This window comes from Euphorbia lathyris, chromosome 2, assembly GCF_963576675.1.
Source record: "Euphorbia lathyris chromosome 2, ddEupLath1.1, whole genome shotgun sequence".
NCBI lineage: Eukaryota > Viridiplantae > Streptophyta > Magnoliopsida > Malpighiales > Euphorbiaceae > Euphorbia > Euphorbia lathyris.
The window spans coordinates 65,153,728-65,171,173 of NC_088911.1; the positions used below are offsets into that span (position 1 = coordinate 65,153,728).

At 36.8% G+C, this 17,446-nt stretch overlaps 1 protein-coding gene across 1 annotated transcript; it reads right to left on the reverse strand.

Annotated features, from left to right (window-relative positions):
* Positions 1-19: 19 nt before the first annotated feature.
* On the reverse strand, positions 20-7,453 carry LOC136217071 (DNA-binding protein BIN4-like). Its single transcript, XM_066003649.1, has 11 exons — positions 7,406-7,453; positions 7,049-7,310; positions 6,835-6,910; positions 6,487-6,608; positions 5,525-5,767; positions 3,110-3,171; positions 1,359-1,476; positions 907-953; positions 553-628; positions 315-454; positions 20-159 (listed from the first exon to the last, which is right to left on the reverse strand). Exons 1-11 carry the CDS (start codon positions 7,451-7,453, stop codon positions 88-90), a joined length of 1,266 nt encoding a protein of 421 aa, XP_065859721.1. The 3' UTR covers positions 20-87.
* Between the last annotated feature and the right edge of the window lie 9,993 nt (positions 7,454-17,446).

Consider the following 17,446-nt stretch of genomic DNA (forward strand, 5'->3'; position numbering starts at 1 on the left):
ATTCTCACAATTGAAATAAACACATTATGCAATGTTTTTGCTCATTTTATATTACAACTGCCTTCATCGATTCATAAAACTCATCTTTCATTTCTTGGACTTGGCTTTCTTTGCTGGCTGGGGCTTTCCTCCACTTCTACCCTTCTTTTGTGCCTTCCCCTGCATTCAGACATTGCCACATATTATACTTGAAAACACAGTATTTTGTCCGAAAATATATAGGCCTATTAATTCTTTTTCCCCTAATCATTCCTTCAATATTTAAAGATAAGCAAAAGCTAGACAATGATCACAGGAAATATTTGAAAACATACTGATGATTTCTCAGCTTTTCGTTTAGTTTTTCCATTGGACTTTTCCTCCTTTCCCTCATTCTGGTCAGTTTGATGAGGACCAGCTTTCGGCATCTTCTCAGCCTCATCTTCCGAGTCAAAAGAAAAACCCTCGAGTGTTCCTGCTTGGTGCAAAATCATTAAAATGAACAACAAGCTCAAGTCTGAAGAAAACCTTTGAACAATGTATTCATAGAAATAAGGACAAATGAATCACAACCTTCAACCATAGTTTCTGCCTCATAGACATTCGAATGTGCTTTTAGCTGAATAAAATCATTCATGATAGCCTCTATCTAACAAAGATTGTAAGTAACATATCAAACAATAATTAAGCAAACAGGTGGAAAAGTAATAATAAAATAGAAAAAAATAAATATCGAATGATTTGTTAAAATCCTAAGTGAAGTGCTGCAAAAGAAAATACACGGAAGAACCCAAAAGGAACAAAATCAGATGAACTAAATAAAACAGAAAACGGAAAAAGATTCATCTTATTTATTTTGTTTTTATGGGGGAGGGGGGCAAAGATTACAATATAAAAAGTTCAAGTGCAGTGCAGATCATGACATACAACGCAAAATGTCTTCGAAGGAATTATTGTTGTTCTGAATATTGTTCCTGAAAGAAAAAAGTTGAACAATCACAATGAAGACAAGTTCAAATACCAGCTGTTTTTTATGCTCAAGCAAACAAAAGGTCTTCATGGTGGAACTGAGAATGGTCCAAAAACAAAGTCCAACCGGAAGAAACAGTAGAAGAAAAAGGCAAATAAGATATAGAGTAAACAGAAAACTATGCCATTTGAAATAACATCACACATTTTGGGAAGCTTTTACTTTTTTACGGACAACAATTTCAGAGGGGAAGGAAGAAAAAGAGACTATTTCTGATGTCGCAACTCTTGTGAGCCACTAGATTATCTTTCAGATTAGATCAATCAGCAATGTAGAGGGTGAATATATAAACATTGAAAAAGAAAAAATAAATAGTTTGCACTTAAATCAAATCTGAAGAAAAAGGTACCTTTTAAATCGAAGAACATCTCATGATTTTCGGATGAGGCATTTGGAATCACTACTCGTCCAACAGCCCCCACATCACCACTCAAATCTATGGACTCGCCATCACACTCAACAAGTGCCTGCACAGGACTTGCAGTTGTTTAGTTAATTACTTGTATTTTTGCACATGTCTTCGTATATGCATGCATTTATCTATTTGTGGTGTATAAAAACATTAATGGGGCGACCCCAATGAATGTAGTAAATTGAGGTTTCACTTTCTTTCCTTTTTTTTTCACAAGGATGGTAGAGTGTATTTTCAAAATGGGGAAATTTAAAATAAATAATCATAGGTTATTTTAACTAATTGGTTTTATGAATCTAGATTCCTGATACCACACTTATAATAAGTTCTCAACCGCATTTTTGAACGCCTCTGTCAAAACAAAGCATTAAACTAACCAAAAAATCCAAGAATTTGACCAAATTTTATGAAAGTTAATTTGTACATATAAATGCATCAGATAAGAAATATTCAAGTTATCATTCATATTGAAAACCACAACTACATGTTATAAATGAAATTAATACTTCATCTTTTCACAAGTTTTGTACATTTTTAAGTCATGTATCATATAGGCAATGCAAAGAATTGACAGCAAAGTATTAGAAAACAAGTTTATCAAGTAGCAGTTCAATTGCCAATTGGATGCTTAAAATCAAAAAGCAGAAACTAATTCGAAAAAGTCAAATTTAAGAATAAGATAACTTTTATTTAGATGGAGCAAAAATATTAAGATAGACTCCTCATGGTCATGTTAGGTTTGAATTTCATATGCAGTGTGTTATTAGTAATCCTAAATTTTTGTTCAAATATTTTACAAACATTGCAGATCTAACAAACAAATGTGTGTGTGTGTGTATAAAAGATGAACCTTGGTATAATCATAAGTTAGTCCCATCATAGGAATACAAATCATATAAGCCACTTCCCAAAACAGTGATAACTATACTTCAACCTTCACAAAGCAAGGAGCCTTGTATAGTGGAGAAGCCTTTAAACAAACTAAATATGCATATATCAATAAAATTGAGAAAAAATACCTTAATAAATATTGAATATTTGATTGAATTGGCCACTTTAAATACAAATTGATTTATCAACAAATCAAAGACTCTCAAGAAAAAAAGATCCAAAACTAGTGAATATTCCAAATCATGTCAAACAATGGTTCAAAACTACAGGACAAGTACCTAACCATTTTAATATGCAAAAAAAAAAAAAAAAAAAAAAATCAGCAGTTAAGTATTCCATCCCATGGTAAGTCGCATTTACTATACATACCCCAGTTTGAAGTTATCAATTCTTGTACAATGTCTCCTAGAAATTCTCTAGGATATACAGGCATTTACTTTCATATAAACGCATCGCTAATAATGATTCTGTCCATAATGTGAGCCGTAACTTAAATCACATAGAAAGGATAAGAATGTTAATATAATCATGCTGCCCTCATAAATCATTCACTCCCTTATTAACCATTTCCTACTGGTGACATTTGTTCCAAACTGAACATTGCACAAATAGAGAATCTTTGAAACTAAAATGACAACTTATATAGATTTAATTTGAAAAAAAAAGACTTACTTTTGAACGATTAACTTTCTCAGACAGTAACAAAGGTATCCTTGAACAAGTACCCAGCAAGTTTTTAGTTGTTAAGGCACTAAAATAGGAAAACAAACAATATTTTCTCTATTGATAATTCTTACATTCGAACAAGTATGTTTCTCAGTAGTGTCATCATCTGCAACCTCGAAGTCAACATGGTCTCCTATGAATTTGCATAACTTGAATTAAACTACATCCTTTGCGTTTTGATATGGCCTATGTTGCATGGAAACGGAAACGAATACGAAAATTGAAACGGAAACGATACTAGAAACGTAATTTCTACAAAACATAGGAAACGGAAACGTGTAAATATTAAAAATATAGGGGCATATTTATAAATATTAAAAATATAATAATACATTAAATAAAAACAAGATTGAAGAACAAGATGAAGAAAGTTCAACCACCTGGATTTGTTGCTCAGGAGGAATCCGAAAAGGTGTGCAAGTTAAGAAAATCATTGTATGGTTTGAAACAATCCGCTCGTGCCTAGTTTGGAAGATTCAATGTTGCGGTAATTGAATTTGGCTTACTTCAATATGCATATGATCATTCGGTATTCCTTTCAACATAGAGTTCCAACTATATTCTACTGGTTGTGTATGTTGACGACATTGTAATTACCAGAAATTATGCATTTCGAAGTTGAAAGCATTCATTAGTACTTGCTTCCAAACAAAGGACCTAGGACCATCGAAATACTTCTTGAGAATAGAAGTATCCGCAAACTCAGAGAAAATATGTTTAGACTTGTTGAATGATGCTGGTTTGATTGAGGTAAAGATTTATGATATAAGATACCAAATGTGAAGTTAACGGCCGGAGATGGCGAATTACTTGAGAAGCCTGAAAAATACACAAGAATTTTTGGGAAGGTGAATTATCCGACAATCACACGACTTGATATTACCTATGAAGCACGGATACTTCAACATGCCCGCGTATCACGTATCTGATACGTTTCGGATACGGAAACTCTCGGAAACTTCTAGGATACGTTTCGGGGCCGTATCCGTAATATTCAAAAGTTGGATACCCGTATTTGTCTGGGACACCTGTTTCCCAGACAAAAAACGATTGCATTTCATTTCAGAAAAAACAGGGGTAAACTGAGCAATTATGGTCGATCCTTATTTAAAGGGAAAGCGAGCAGAAATATCCAAAGGAGTACGTGGATCTTTATGTGCAACAATAAATCTTAGGTAAACCAAAAGACAGTGAGGAAAACTTTAGATAAACCAAAGCTAGAATCGAAGATATAAATAAACATTGAAGAAATAGATTTTTAGTAATTAGGAGGAAAGCTTTCATTGTTTTATCTTTTTTTCTCTGAACGTTTTTTTGACATCATTTATATTTCATGTATCTAATAATTATGGTTAGATAAGAGTTTTATAATTTCTTTTATATGTATTTATTTAGTTAAAGGGCGGCTCGGTCGCACTACGCGTCCCCGCTGAGCCAGGGTCCGGGGAGGGGTCCCACCACAAGGGTGTACTGGGGGCAAGCCTTCCTCTGCCAATTTATTTGGCAAGAGGCCGCTCCTAAGACTCGAACCCGTGACCTCTTTTATATGTATTTATTTAGTTATATTACAAAAATTCAAAAATTCAAATATAAAAATATATTTTTAATATTTATAAATGTGCCCCAATATTTTTAATATTTACACGTTTCCCCCATGTTTCCGTGTCCTATGTTTTATAGAAAAGACGTTTCCCGTGACCGTGTCGGATACCGTATCCGTGTGCGAGTAACATAGGATATTACTTTCACAGTAAGTGTGGTAAGTCATTTTAATGTCCTCTCCTAGGACATCATATTGGGATGTAGCTGAGATATCTAAAGGTGCTCAAAGAAGTGGTTTGTTATATCAAAACCACGATCACCACACTGTAGAAGGTTGCACAAATGAAGATTATGTTGGGGACCTTACAGATAGACGCTCTACCACTAGCTAGAGTGTACTTGGTGGAGGCAATCTCGTATCTTGGAAAAGCAAGAAAAAAAGGAGTGTGGTTTCTAAATCAAGTGTAGAATCTGAATACACGGCTATGGCACAGATCACAGTAAACTTGTATTGAGTGTCACTTTATGCGAAAAAAGTTAGAAGATGGTACAATCTCAACTCCACATGTCAAAACGGAGAGCCAACTAGTAGATGTGTTCACCATACCCTTCCCAGAAACTCAAATCAATTATATTTGTACTGAGTTGGACATGATCAATATCTATGCTCCAGCCAGCTTGAGGAGAGTGTTACATACGTTACAATATGACCTTTCTTATTAGTAGGTTGATTATAGGAAATACATAAATCCTATTCATGTACTTGCCCTTGTATAAATGTAATTGCTATGATTAATATACAGAATATATTATTCTTCCTTTCTCTGTATTTACGCTTTTAAGTCTACCTTATGGGTAAAGGAAAGGGAAGATATTGACCGAAAGGAAAAGAGAAGCTAAAATCTAAAACAATTATAAATAAACAACTCCTACTACCTCATTACCTGTTTCTTGCAAATCGTCATTTTTACCGTTCTCTTTCTTCAGTACATAATCACCATCTTTTAACAGTTTTTTAGGAGATTTTTCTTTCTTCAAGGCCTTCTTTGAAAGAGACCCTTCACTTATGCCACCAACTGCAACCTTGTCTTTTCTACTCCTTTTGAGTTGGCTATTTTTTAGCTCCCGCTTAGAGCTAATGTCAGGAAAAGACTCAGAATCTGATGATATACTGAATGATTTGCTGCCTGTTTAACAAGAAAGTAATTAACATCAGAATCAAGCATTTGCATGAAGCTAGATATTTTCTTCAAACCATGTTTAGGTGTTTACAAAATATAATTTGTCTCGTCCATTAGTCCACAGAATTAAGTTCTTATTCCCATTGTGACCCCCAAAAAACAGGCAATAGGAGCCTTTCAATAAAAGAGGACCGCTCCCACCTCTGAGAAACCATCGGGCACGCATACTAGCTACATTAGCAGCTCGGTATGTAGAGAAAGAGGCTATAGATTGATCTAAATTTTTAATCTCTTCCATGCCATAACCCCCAAAAAAGGAGTATGCGCTGTCTTTTTATTTTACACTTCATAGTAGCTTTAACCTGGTCTTCATTAATTTCTTTTTTCATTCTTGAATACATTAGCAAAAACTACAGACCATATATGCACAGCCCACAAAAAATGAGTTGACAATTGACACTTTATTCATCCTCATTACTGAATACAAGAAAAGACTGCCTTTGACGCATTATCTCCCGAGGAAATAAGAATTATGGCAGGTGACCTGCATCCTATGGAAGAAAGCATTCCATTCGAACAATTATCATGCAAAGAAATCAAACTTTTGTGAACAATTCATGATCAATAAAATTTTAACTGGTTAGAAGATTAGGCATTGGCCATGATCATCAATGCCCATCTACCCACCCTCCCACAGGTTACTAATGCTGACAATGGACACAAACAGGTAGTGAAATTGAAAATACTTCTACTTTCAGCATAATATGAGCCATAAGCTCGTCTCAATTTGCATTCTAGAGTCTGCCATATAAGCTTTAACCAGTGCATCACTGTCTTCAATGCCACTCTGTAAGTATGGGAAATAGACAACTTTCTTCATCATAGAAGCTATTTTAGCCCATGAAAGAAAATTCTATCCTATTTTCAGTTCCATGTAAAATCTGTTAGGATACTCTCAGAATTACCATACATCATATGGCTTTTAGCTTATTTGATGAACTCAAGAATCAAGACTAATAAAAAAGACTAGTCCTAGCCCAGTAAATTTAATGGAAGTCATGTGAGAACATAACAGTTCAAGAAAGACGCAAATTTCTACATGCTTCTCGGATGTTGCTTCCTCAGAAACTTGCCCATCAGACCCGTTACCTGTATCAAAATCAAAGAAAATTACAGCTAATATGCTAAAATGAAGAATGGGGAAAAAAGTAATGGCGAAAAATACCATAACGGGATCAAAACTAGATATTATTTTTCATTCAGCTGAAATACAAAACAAATGCTTACCCAGTAACATAGACATTTCACCTCGTATTTTGTCTTTCTTCTTTGTCTTCATCTTCTTTGGTGCTATTTCATCTGCTGTTTTCCCTCTCCCAGAAGCCCTTGCTTTAGAAATCTTATTGGATGGTGATTCTGCACCACCGTCACCAAGATCAATATCATGATTATTGTCCGGCTCTAGAGATTGGGAGTCACGTTTATCATCCCTCGAAGGACTGTCATTTGGAAGAGAATCAGAGTCGGAAGATAAGGTAACAGTTGGGGCCTGTTAAAAGATGAAAATCATTCAAATTAACACCTATGCTTAAAAAAAAATGTTGTCATTGTGATCCATCCACCAAATTTGAAGTTGAAAAATACCTGAAAAGAACGGAGCCAATCTGGAGAATCCTCCCTTGAGCTGCTCATGTTCGATTTTAGCGAGTTAGAACCTAATACCATCGAGCAAAAAGATTGTAAGAAATGTCATACAAGAGCAGCAGCCCTAAGCAACTAATTTGAAAGGAAAAGATCATTAATAGAGTTCAGAATAAACATAATTTCTGTCTAATTCCACCAAAAATTTCAGTTAGGAATGGCTTTTAGGACTGTTCGACATTAATGTTCAACTTATATGGGACTGATATAATATAAGAAAAAGGAAAATGAGATCTTACATGATTGTGCAGTCTAAATATAGATTATGAACTAATCTAAATCATATTGATTGCTTTAGCATATAATACCAGAACTACAGGCAAAATCACAGTGTGTACCCCTGCTTAGCAAGTTCTTGAAGGAGTACACAATTGCCAGTTCCGATGTCAAGGACACTCCAGGAAGACAAATATTTACCAGCCTGGTCTATCAGATTCAGGCATGGAATCATCAGCATGATTTGACTTTAACGAACTCCGAACGGTGATAAACGAACGCGCTGTTAGAGATAATCTGAATACTAATTAGTAATAGTCTGTTATTTTTGACTTAATTTCAACATTCAATTCAGTTCAGTTCAATTCAGTTAAAATTAAGTTAATTTAATTTTAATAATTATATTATTTATTATAATTATAATTATTTATATATAATTTATTTTTATTTATATATAATTTATAATTTAATATTATTTATATATAATTCATCATTATTTATTATAATTATAACTATTTATATATAATTTATTATTATTTATTATAATTTATAATTTAATATTATTTATATTTATCATTATTTGTTATAATTATAAGTATTTTTATATAATTTAATATAATTTAGTATTATTTATATATAGTTGATCATTATTTATAAATAATGTATTATTATTTATTATAATTAATATATAATTTATAATTTATATATAATTCATCATTATTTATTATAATTATAATTATTTATATATCTAATGTATTATTATTTATTATAATTTTTATATAATTCATCATTATTTATTATAATTATAATTACTTATATATAATTTATAATTTTTTATTTTTTATTTTTTTATTATAATTATAATGTTTTATATATAATTTATCATTATATATATATATATATAATTTATCATTATTTATTGTAATTGTAATTATTTATATATAAAATATATCATTATATATAATTTATTATAATTATAATTATTTGGTGCAGTTAAGTTAAGTTAAGTTAAGTTAAGTTAAGTTCAGTTCAGTTCAGTAGCATTCAGTTCAGTTCAGTTCAGTTAATTTAATTTCAGTTAAGTTAATTTAATTTAATTTCAGTCAAAAAGAACAAAGTCTTACTTATTCTATCAGTCCTAATTGGATCAGAGATAATAAGGTTGAGAATACTCTTATTATCTCTTGGATAATTAGTTATATACAAATATAGTTGTATTTATTTACTTTATACGTCTAATAGGGTTGAGAATCCTAATTAGACTACAACAACTATACATGTCATATATATACGGTTGATCAATACAAACCCTAATTAAGGAAAATACTTTTCGATCACTCTCTCTCTCCTTGGCGCGTCGATGCCGTCTGGTTCGATTTCCTCATTCCTCAATATAACCGAGGAGAGTGGCGATAGCTTTGTCACGCCGCAACCTATTTCTGCCACGCGATCGGCGGCTGTATCGGACAGTATCAATACCGAGTATACTGTCAACACGGCATCGGCTTCTTCCCTTCAGCCGTCGTCGGGATGGCGGTTCGAATCTCCCTTCACAGCTCCTGAACCGTCACCTGTAACAGCCACTTACCTGTTCGACAAACACGATGGCGGGATGTTTCCGCGGGCTCGTCAACAAAATCTTCCTCGTTCAACCGAGCAGCCGCAACATCCCCCGATGTTTCCACCTCCAGGTAATTTTTCTCAACCTCCTATCCGACCCGGTTTTGGACCTCCCTCATCTTATCATAGCTCACAATTGCCCTCAACCTTTTACCCTCATTCAACCGATTCTTTTTTATCCAATCCACCGCAAATTCATACCTCTAATCAATATCGTGAGCATGTTGCTCCGTCCACTTTTACGGGTTTTTCAAACCCCAACACCAATAATAGCGCACAATCCCGTCCTCCCCTTAGCCATACGCAAACTCACATTAAACTAACTCCACATAACTACAAAGCGTGGAGAATGGCCATAGTGTCCACACTAAAACATCATCACTACTTTGATCACATCACAAGCAATACACCACCACGACCAAAATTTTTATCCCAATGAGGGTTTCTCACTGACAATGATAATGTTTTTCTTAATCCGGCATATAATGTTTGGGATGACCTAGAAAATGTTGTTATGTCTTTACTGTTACATTCTATCACTGAAGAAGTATACTCTATTATTACCTGCTTTCATTATTCTCATGATATCTGGATTGCCCTAGAAAAAGCATATGGTATAATCGCTGATAGCAAACAGTTTCAGTTAGGCATTGAGTTATATGAGTTTGAGCAGAATGAGTTATCGATTGGTGAATATATGCAAAAACTCAAAACTATTCTGTATGATTTGGCTGCTTCTGGTAATCCATATCCCATGCATCTGTTGCCTGCCCTACTTTACAAGAATGTGAATGAAGCATTCAAATCCAGCATTCAGAATCTCATAACTCAAAAAGGCATTCATATTGATTATTATGAACTGTTGAGAACTTTAAAGAATGTTGAAGGAATGATTCAGTCCACCAAGAAATCCAGTTTCTTGCTTCCGTCGCATCACCCTGGTGCGCATGAAGCAAATGTGTCTACCGTTTCTCCACCGTCAGCTTCGAGAACAAAATCAAAGAAATGGAGAGGTGGGAAGTGCTTTAATTGTGGTGATCTTGATCACTGGGCAGATAAATGCAGACGGCCTAAGGGGTTTGCAACTCAGAATTCACGACCTGGTGCCCAAGCACATGTCGCATGGCACAACACCGCGGACCCATTCAGCGGTCCGCCCCAGCCATGGTATCCGGATACGGGAGCCACTAATCATATGACAGCTCATCCAAGTCAGCTTCAACACATGCACCCCTACCCTGTAAACGATACAATACATTTTGGCAATGGGCAAGGTTTGCAAATCTCTCATCTTGGACATTCTAATGTCAATAACTTAAAACTGTCTGATGTTTTATTAGTACCTAAACTTACCAAATCTCTATTGTCAGTTCAAAAGTTTACTCGTGATAATGACCGTTTCTTTGAATTTTGACCTAATCATTTTCTTGTGAAGGATCAAATCTCTGGGGAAATCCTGTTACGCGAACCGAGTAAGGATGGGCTCTATGTGCTTCCACCCAACTTAAAAGAGGTGCTAGTGGGAGAGAAGGTGTCCTTTGAACGGTGGCATGCACGCTTAGGTCACTGTCAGAATCAGACAGTCAGCAGAATCTTGAAAGATAACAATCTATTATCAACAGCACCTGTTAGTGAGTGCCAATTTTGTCCTTTAGGAAAATCAGCTCAATCTTCTTTACCTTCAATTATTCGTTCTAGCACTGCTAGGTTTGAAAGTTTACATTTGGATGTTTGGGGCCCTGCTCCTATTCTTTCTTTTAATGGACATCGTTATTTTCTGATTATTATTGATGAATTTACTCGTTTTAGTTGGGTATTCTGCTTGAAAAATAAGAGTGAAGTTGCTTTAACTTTTAAAAATTTTCTTGCCATGATTAAAAATCAATTTGATGCTAAAGTTGAAAAATTTTACTCGGATCTTGGGGGTGAATTTCAAAATTGCAACCCTTTCTTCAAGCAAATGGAATTGTGCACAAAATTGCGTGTCCTCACACGCATGCTCAAAATGGGATAGTCGAAAGAAAAATTAGGCATGTTGTTGATACGTGCTTAACAATACTTGAAAATGCATCTCTACCTTTGCAATTCTGGAATTATGCCATGATTCACAGTGTGCGCATGATTAATATTCTTCCCACTAAGACACTTCGAAATCGATCTCCGTATTTCTTGTTTCATAAAGGACGTCCTAATTATTCATCACTTCGTATCTTCGGTAGTGGTATTTATCCTTTACTTCGTCCATACAACAAAAACAAGTTTGATTTTCGTTCCAAACTATGCATCTACTTGGGACCCTCTGCAAATCATTCGGGGGATGTGTGTCTAGATCTTTCCACAAGTAGGATATATGTTTGCAAATTTGTGAAACATGATGAAGGAGTCTTTCCGGCAACGCAGACGACATCCGTACCTCTCTCCTCTAGCACAGGGTGGAACACAACGACGCATGAGCTACCATATTTACTTGGACCGTATCCAGATAATCCTCATCCCTCAAATTCTTGTTTTCGTTCATATTCACCCCCGCCTTATGCACCAGTCGTGGTATCTACCACGACAAATAATGAATCTGCAAATATCAGAAAGTGCGCGGGTTCATATCCGGCTCCAATGTTTAACGAAAGTGCAACCTCGGCCCCTCCGCAAGCACCTCCATTGTCATCGCTGCATGGCGGGCAGCCTGTGCCTGCATCGCACAAAGACCCAACGAATCAAACACATGCTGAAGCTGCGGCAGCACTGGCGGAACCGGAACTACGCTTGCGTGAGCTTCAACGCAGCAGCGCTCCGAGCGTGTCTGCCTGCATTGTGCCCAGCTCTGCACCATGCTCTGCTGTGCACGCCGACATGCTTGCGGCATGCGTAAATACAATGCCGATGGCAAATGTGCCCGTCGTGACTCCAATGCATGAGTTCCCTCTCTCGGCTGTGATGGTGCCTGATCCTGGACCTACGGAACTCGGTATCGGCAGTGATTCGTTACCTGCACATGAGACATCTCGTCGTCACGCAATGCAATTGCGTCATTCCACATTGCACTTATGAGGCAAATTTGAAGCTTTGCTGGTAACTCATGATAATGGGGTAATTGATCCAACGTGTTTTAGCAAGGCGAACAAACTACCGGAATGGCGACAGGCCATGTCTGAAGAAATCAAAGCTCTAATTGACAATGGAACTTGGGTACTGGTTCCACGCCCTGCAGGGAGACATGTCATAACATCGCGCTGGCTCTTTTGCACAAAATGAAAGTCAGATGGATCAATAGATAGACACAAAGCTCGTCTTGTGGCACGAGGATTCACGCAAAAATCTGGAATTGATTACAAAGAGAAGTTCAGTCCGCTTGTGAAAGTAACAACGATTCGAATCGTCATGGCAATTGTTGCTGCTAATAGATGGTTCGTCAATCAATTAGATGTTTCCAACGCATTTCTCCATGGAAATCTGTCTGAAACGATCTACATGGAGCAACCACAAGGATTTCGGGATCCAAATAATGCTAATCATGTATGTCTTCTGAAGAAAAGTCTCTATGGGCTTAAACAGGCGCCCCGTGAATGGTTCACCCGTCTCCGCAACTTCTTAGTATCGCTTAGATTTCACATGTCACTGGCAGATAACTCGTTGTTTGTTCACAGAGATGGCAAACTGCAAACGTACATTATGTGTTATGTCGATGATATTTTGATCACGGGTAACTCACCTGCACATATTGTTAGCACTATCAATGCCATTGAAACCGAATTTCCAATCCGTAATCTTGGTCGTGCGGAATATTGCTTGGGCATTGAAATTCAATACTCAAATGATGGCATTCATCTCTGTCAAGCAAAGTATGCCGCAGATATCATTGACAGGGTTAACATGGCTGATGCCAAAGCCATTCTTACCCCTATGGCAACTACACTAACACTCTCCAAAAGTCTTGGAACCCAACTCCCCTCTGGTGACAAATACAGAAGCATAGTTGGTGCCCTTCAATATCTTTTGCTCATAAGACCAGACATTGCCTTCCCTGTCAACAAACTTTGCCAATTTCTCCATTGTCCAACGGATGAACATTGGAAAAGTGTGTTAAACAGGTGTTGCGCTATCTTCAAAGAACCTTGGAATTTGGAATTTGGAATTGTCATGTCTTCAAAGTCAATTGAGCATGTGCATTGCTACTCTGATAGTGATTGGGGTGGATGTCCGGATGATAGGCGATCTACAGGAGCTTTCTGTGTGTATCTTGGAAAAAGCATCATATCTTAGCAAACACGGAAGCAACCCACGATAGCAAGATCATCTACTGAAAGCGAATACAAAGCCGTGGCTAATGCAATAGCGGAACTTCTTTGGATCAGATCACTACTGACTGATTTAGGCTTTCACACTCCTGTTCCAGTACAACTATGGTGTGATAATGTTGGGGCCATATATCTCACATCGAATCCTATCTTTCATGCTCACACGAAGCATATTGAACTTGATTATCATTTCGTTCGAGAACAAGTCACAAAAGGCTTTCTAAATGTCAGGTTCATTCTAACAGATGATCAGGTGGCTGATATCCTGACTAAGCCGCTTCGCAGTCTTCGCTTCACTCGACTACGCTCTAGACTGCTGGTCTCACCGTGGCATCGGCTTGAAGGGGGGTGTTAGAGATAATAGTATATTATCTCTTTACTAATTATCTGAATACTAATTAGTGTCTTACTTATTCTATAAGTCTAATTAGGATCAGAGATAATACTCTTATTATCTCTTAGATAATTAGTTATATACAAATAGAGTTGGATTTACTTTATACGTCTAATATGGTTGAGAATCCTAGTTAGATTACAACAACTATACATGTCATATATATACGGTTGATCAATACAAACCCTAATTAAGGGAAATACTTTTCGATCACTCTCTCTCTCTCTCTCTCTCTCTCTCCGTCGACTCTCTCTCTCTCTCTTCTCTTAACTTGTTCTTCATAAACTAGATTTATTCCAACATGCCCAACTGTCGAAGGGAAGAGAGCGATCGGGATGCAGGGAAGTGAGCGATGAGAGCGTGAGTGATCGGGATTTGGGATGGTGAAGGCAATTGAGGTCAGCGGCTGTCTTTCTTAGATTTTGGTTTTGTGTTTGTAAGAGCATCAATTATAATCATGTTATCTGAACAGGACCTATCGAATAACAGAAAAAAATAAAGGCGTCAAAGGTTAAAGATTCAAACTGTGGTTGAATCCCGGTTTAAAAAATCTTTTAAAAATAATTCAGTTATTATATAACATAATAATAATAAAAAAAACTATATCTCTGCGAATTTAATATGATCACAAAAATATATATGTATCTATATATATAGATATTTATATTTCATAAATAGAACGGAAAAAAAGACGAGATATGTCTATGTCTGCCCTAGGCCCCAATCCGCCAGATCGTCGGCCACCGTTCTCTATACCCCCCGATGACCCCCCCTCTTCCGCCTCCCATCACACCTGCAACACTGAAGCTCTCTTTGAGGGACACAGCAGCAGCAAACCCTCTCAGTCAAACCCGAGACCTCGAACAGGCATGTGTGCCACTGGCCTGGTGCGAATCAACATCGATGAAGCAGATCCGCTATACCCAAGGGTTACCATTGATCCTGAGCTGAAAAAGAAGCTGGCCAAGCCTAGGAGAATGCACTCATCATCAAGCTCCTTGGAAGAAGCTTGGGGTATGTTGCGCTGCAAAGACGGACTATTGAGTTGTGGAAGCCAATTACAGGGGTCAGTATGATGCATTTAGGCGAAGGTTTTCACCTAGTTCGACAATGAGCTGGATAGAAGCCATGTGATCAATGATGGACCATGGCTTGTACAGTGTCATTACTTAACTGTCCGAACATGGTCTGCAGCGTTTAGCCCTACAAAAGCCAGCGTAAAGAAATCAATGGTATGGGTTCGATTTCCCCAACTTCCTCTGCTCTTCTATGATGAGGATGTTCTACTTGGAATAGCAGCCACTGTAGGAAAATCGATTCGTGTTGATGAGAATACCGCTAAGAGAACCAGAGGCCGTTTTGCAAGAGTTTGTGTCAAAATTGACTTACTAAAACCCTTGATCGCACAGTTTGAGCTTGATGGGGAAATCCAACGAGTCGAATATGAAGGCCTTCATACTGCTTGCACCAACTGTGGTCGATACGGGCATCTCAAGACGTAGTGTAGCTGGCCTAGTGCTATTCCCGCTAAAGTCCCCCGGTAACGAGTGATATGATTGTGGGAGAGTCTTCCACTGCAGATACCAGTGAAACAAGATAGGCGGACCTACCTCCGACTAAAGCCCCCACGAACCACGTTCCTCACATCAGCCCTGAGATGTATGGCTCGTGGATGATTGTACCTAGGCGGAAGTTTCCGCCTCGCAATAACGGACAGGGAAGAAACGTTCAAAGGGCAAAGGATGGCTGAAGGCCGTCTCAACCGAACCCTTTTGCGAATTCCAATGTACGGGATAAAGCTAGCACAAGCTGTAACATCCCTAAAACCCTAACATATACATCTTCCCACATTCATATATGTTTTCATGATTGAATACATACATTTTAGATTTATCGCATTGTCATTAGAAGTTTCATATGCATAATGCGATTACCGTGCGATTAGTAGACGATTAGTGTATCGTTAAGATGTAACGATTGGTTAATTGAGTTAGGACTTAAATGAATGAATGAATGAATTCATATGTCCTAAATTGATTAAGTTACACTTTAGGAGGGCTGAATTTGAGGTTTGTGAGCAAGCACGAGGTGTCACCCCAATATTAAGACAAAATACACCTCTTCATTTGCCAAATGATGTGCACAACTCATTCTTTATCTATTTCAGCCACAATTTCGACCAAAGCTTCAGCAAAACCTTCCTTGTTCATACCCTAAACCTCTCCAAAGAAAACTCTTCTAATTTCTTCCATTTTCGAGTCAAACAAGTCAAGTTAGGAAGCATACTAGGTGATAGACACGAGTTGAAGGTTAGTATGTTGTTTTAGCTTGTTTTCTATGAGTTTGAGATTCTGAAATACCTAGGTATGATCATAGGATTTGTTGTGGATGAGTTGTGATGGATTTTGTTGAGTTTTGGTGTTGTTTAAAGTGGTTATAAGTTGTCCAAATGAAAGATATGTATCAAGTGCCCTAAACAGAAATCTAGGGTACTGCTTTCAGTCATTTTGGAGCATGTTTTTCATATTGATATTGTTCGAATTTGAAGATACATAAAGAATAACATATGTTCCTATATGTGTTATGAAACCCTCTGTAAAATATGGAACTTTAATTCCATGTATAGAGGAAGAAAACCTAGATGGATCATGACTGCCTCGAAATTGAATGTCATGTGAGGCAGCCATGTTGATGTAGCATTTTGAGGATCTTAAAGTCCGAATTGGAGAAAGTTTCTTTATACAAAAGTGTTCCTAAATACTTGAAGTATATGTCTGTAAAAGGATTTGGCAATCCATTGTGTTTATTGTGAGCTAGGTTGAGTGAATTATGGTAGATGCAAATCTGAATAGTCTGTTTCTTGGCTGGAAACAGGACCGAATCATTTTGCATGTCATATATTGTGTAGAAGTGATATTAAAGTGAATTTTGGATATGTTATACCCATATATGTCTAGTTTCAGTAGGTTCAAGAATCATGGCATTTGGATTAATATAGAGAAAGTTATGGCAGAATGTGTGCAAGTAGGTCATGTGATGATCTAAGACAAAAGGATTAGATTGCCTGAACTTTGTGGCATTAGTGTCTTGTAAATCATATAGCATTCCTTAGTTTCTATTTTCATTAATTTTATGTTAAATCTAATTGTATCAATGTTATGTGACATTAGGAGGGCAAGGTGCAATTGAACGCACACCCGCTCGTGTTGAATAGATCGAACCAAGTGCGACGGTAAGCATATTGCTTATATATGTGTATGAATGTATTGTGCCTTGTGACTTGTTGAGTGTGAGATGTGGTTGAATCTGATGTGAATGATGTGGATAATGTTTGAGTGTTTATGATACGTCATGATTGATAAGAAAGTGTTATGATTGAGTATGTTGCAGTGTTATGCGTAAATACGGCATGTTAAGCCTTGTGCACATACTGGAACTGAATAATGGTTGGATTATAAA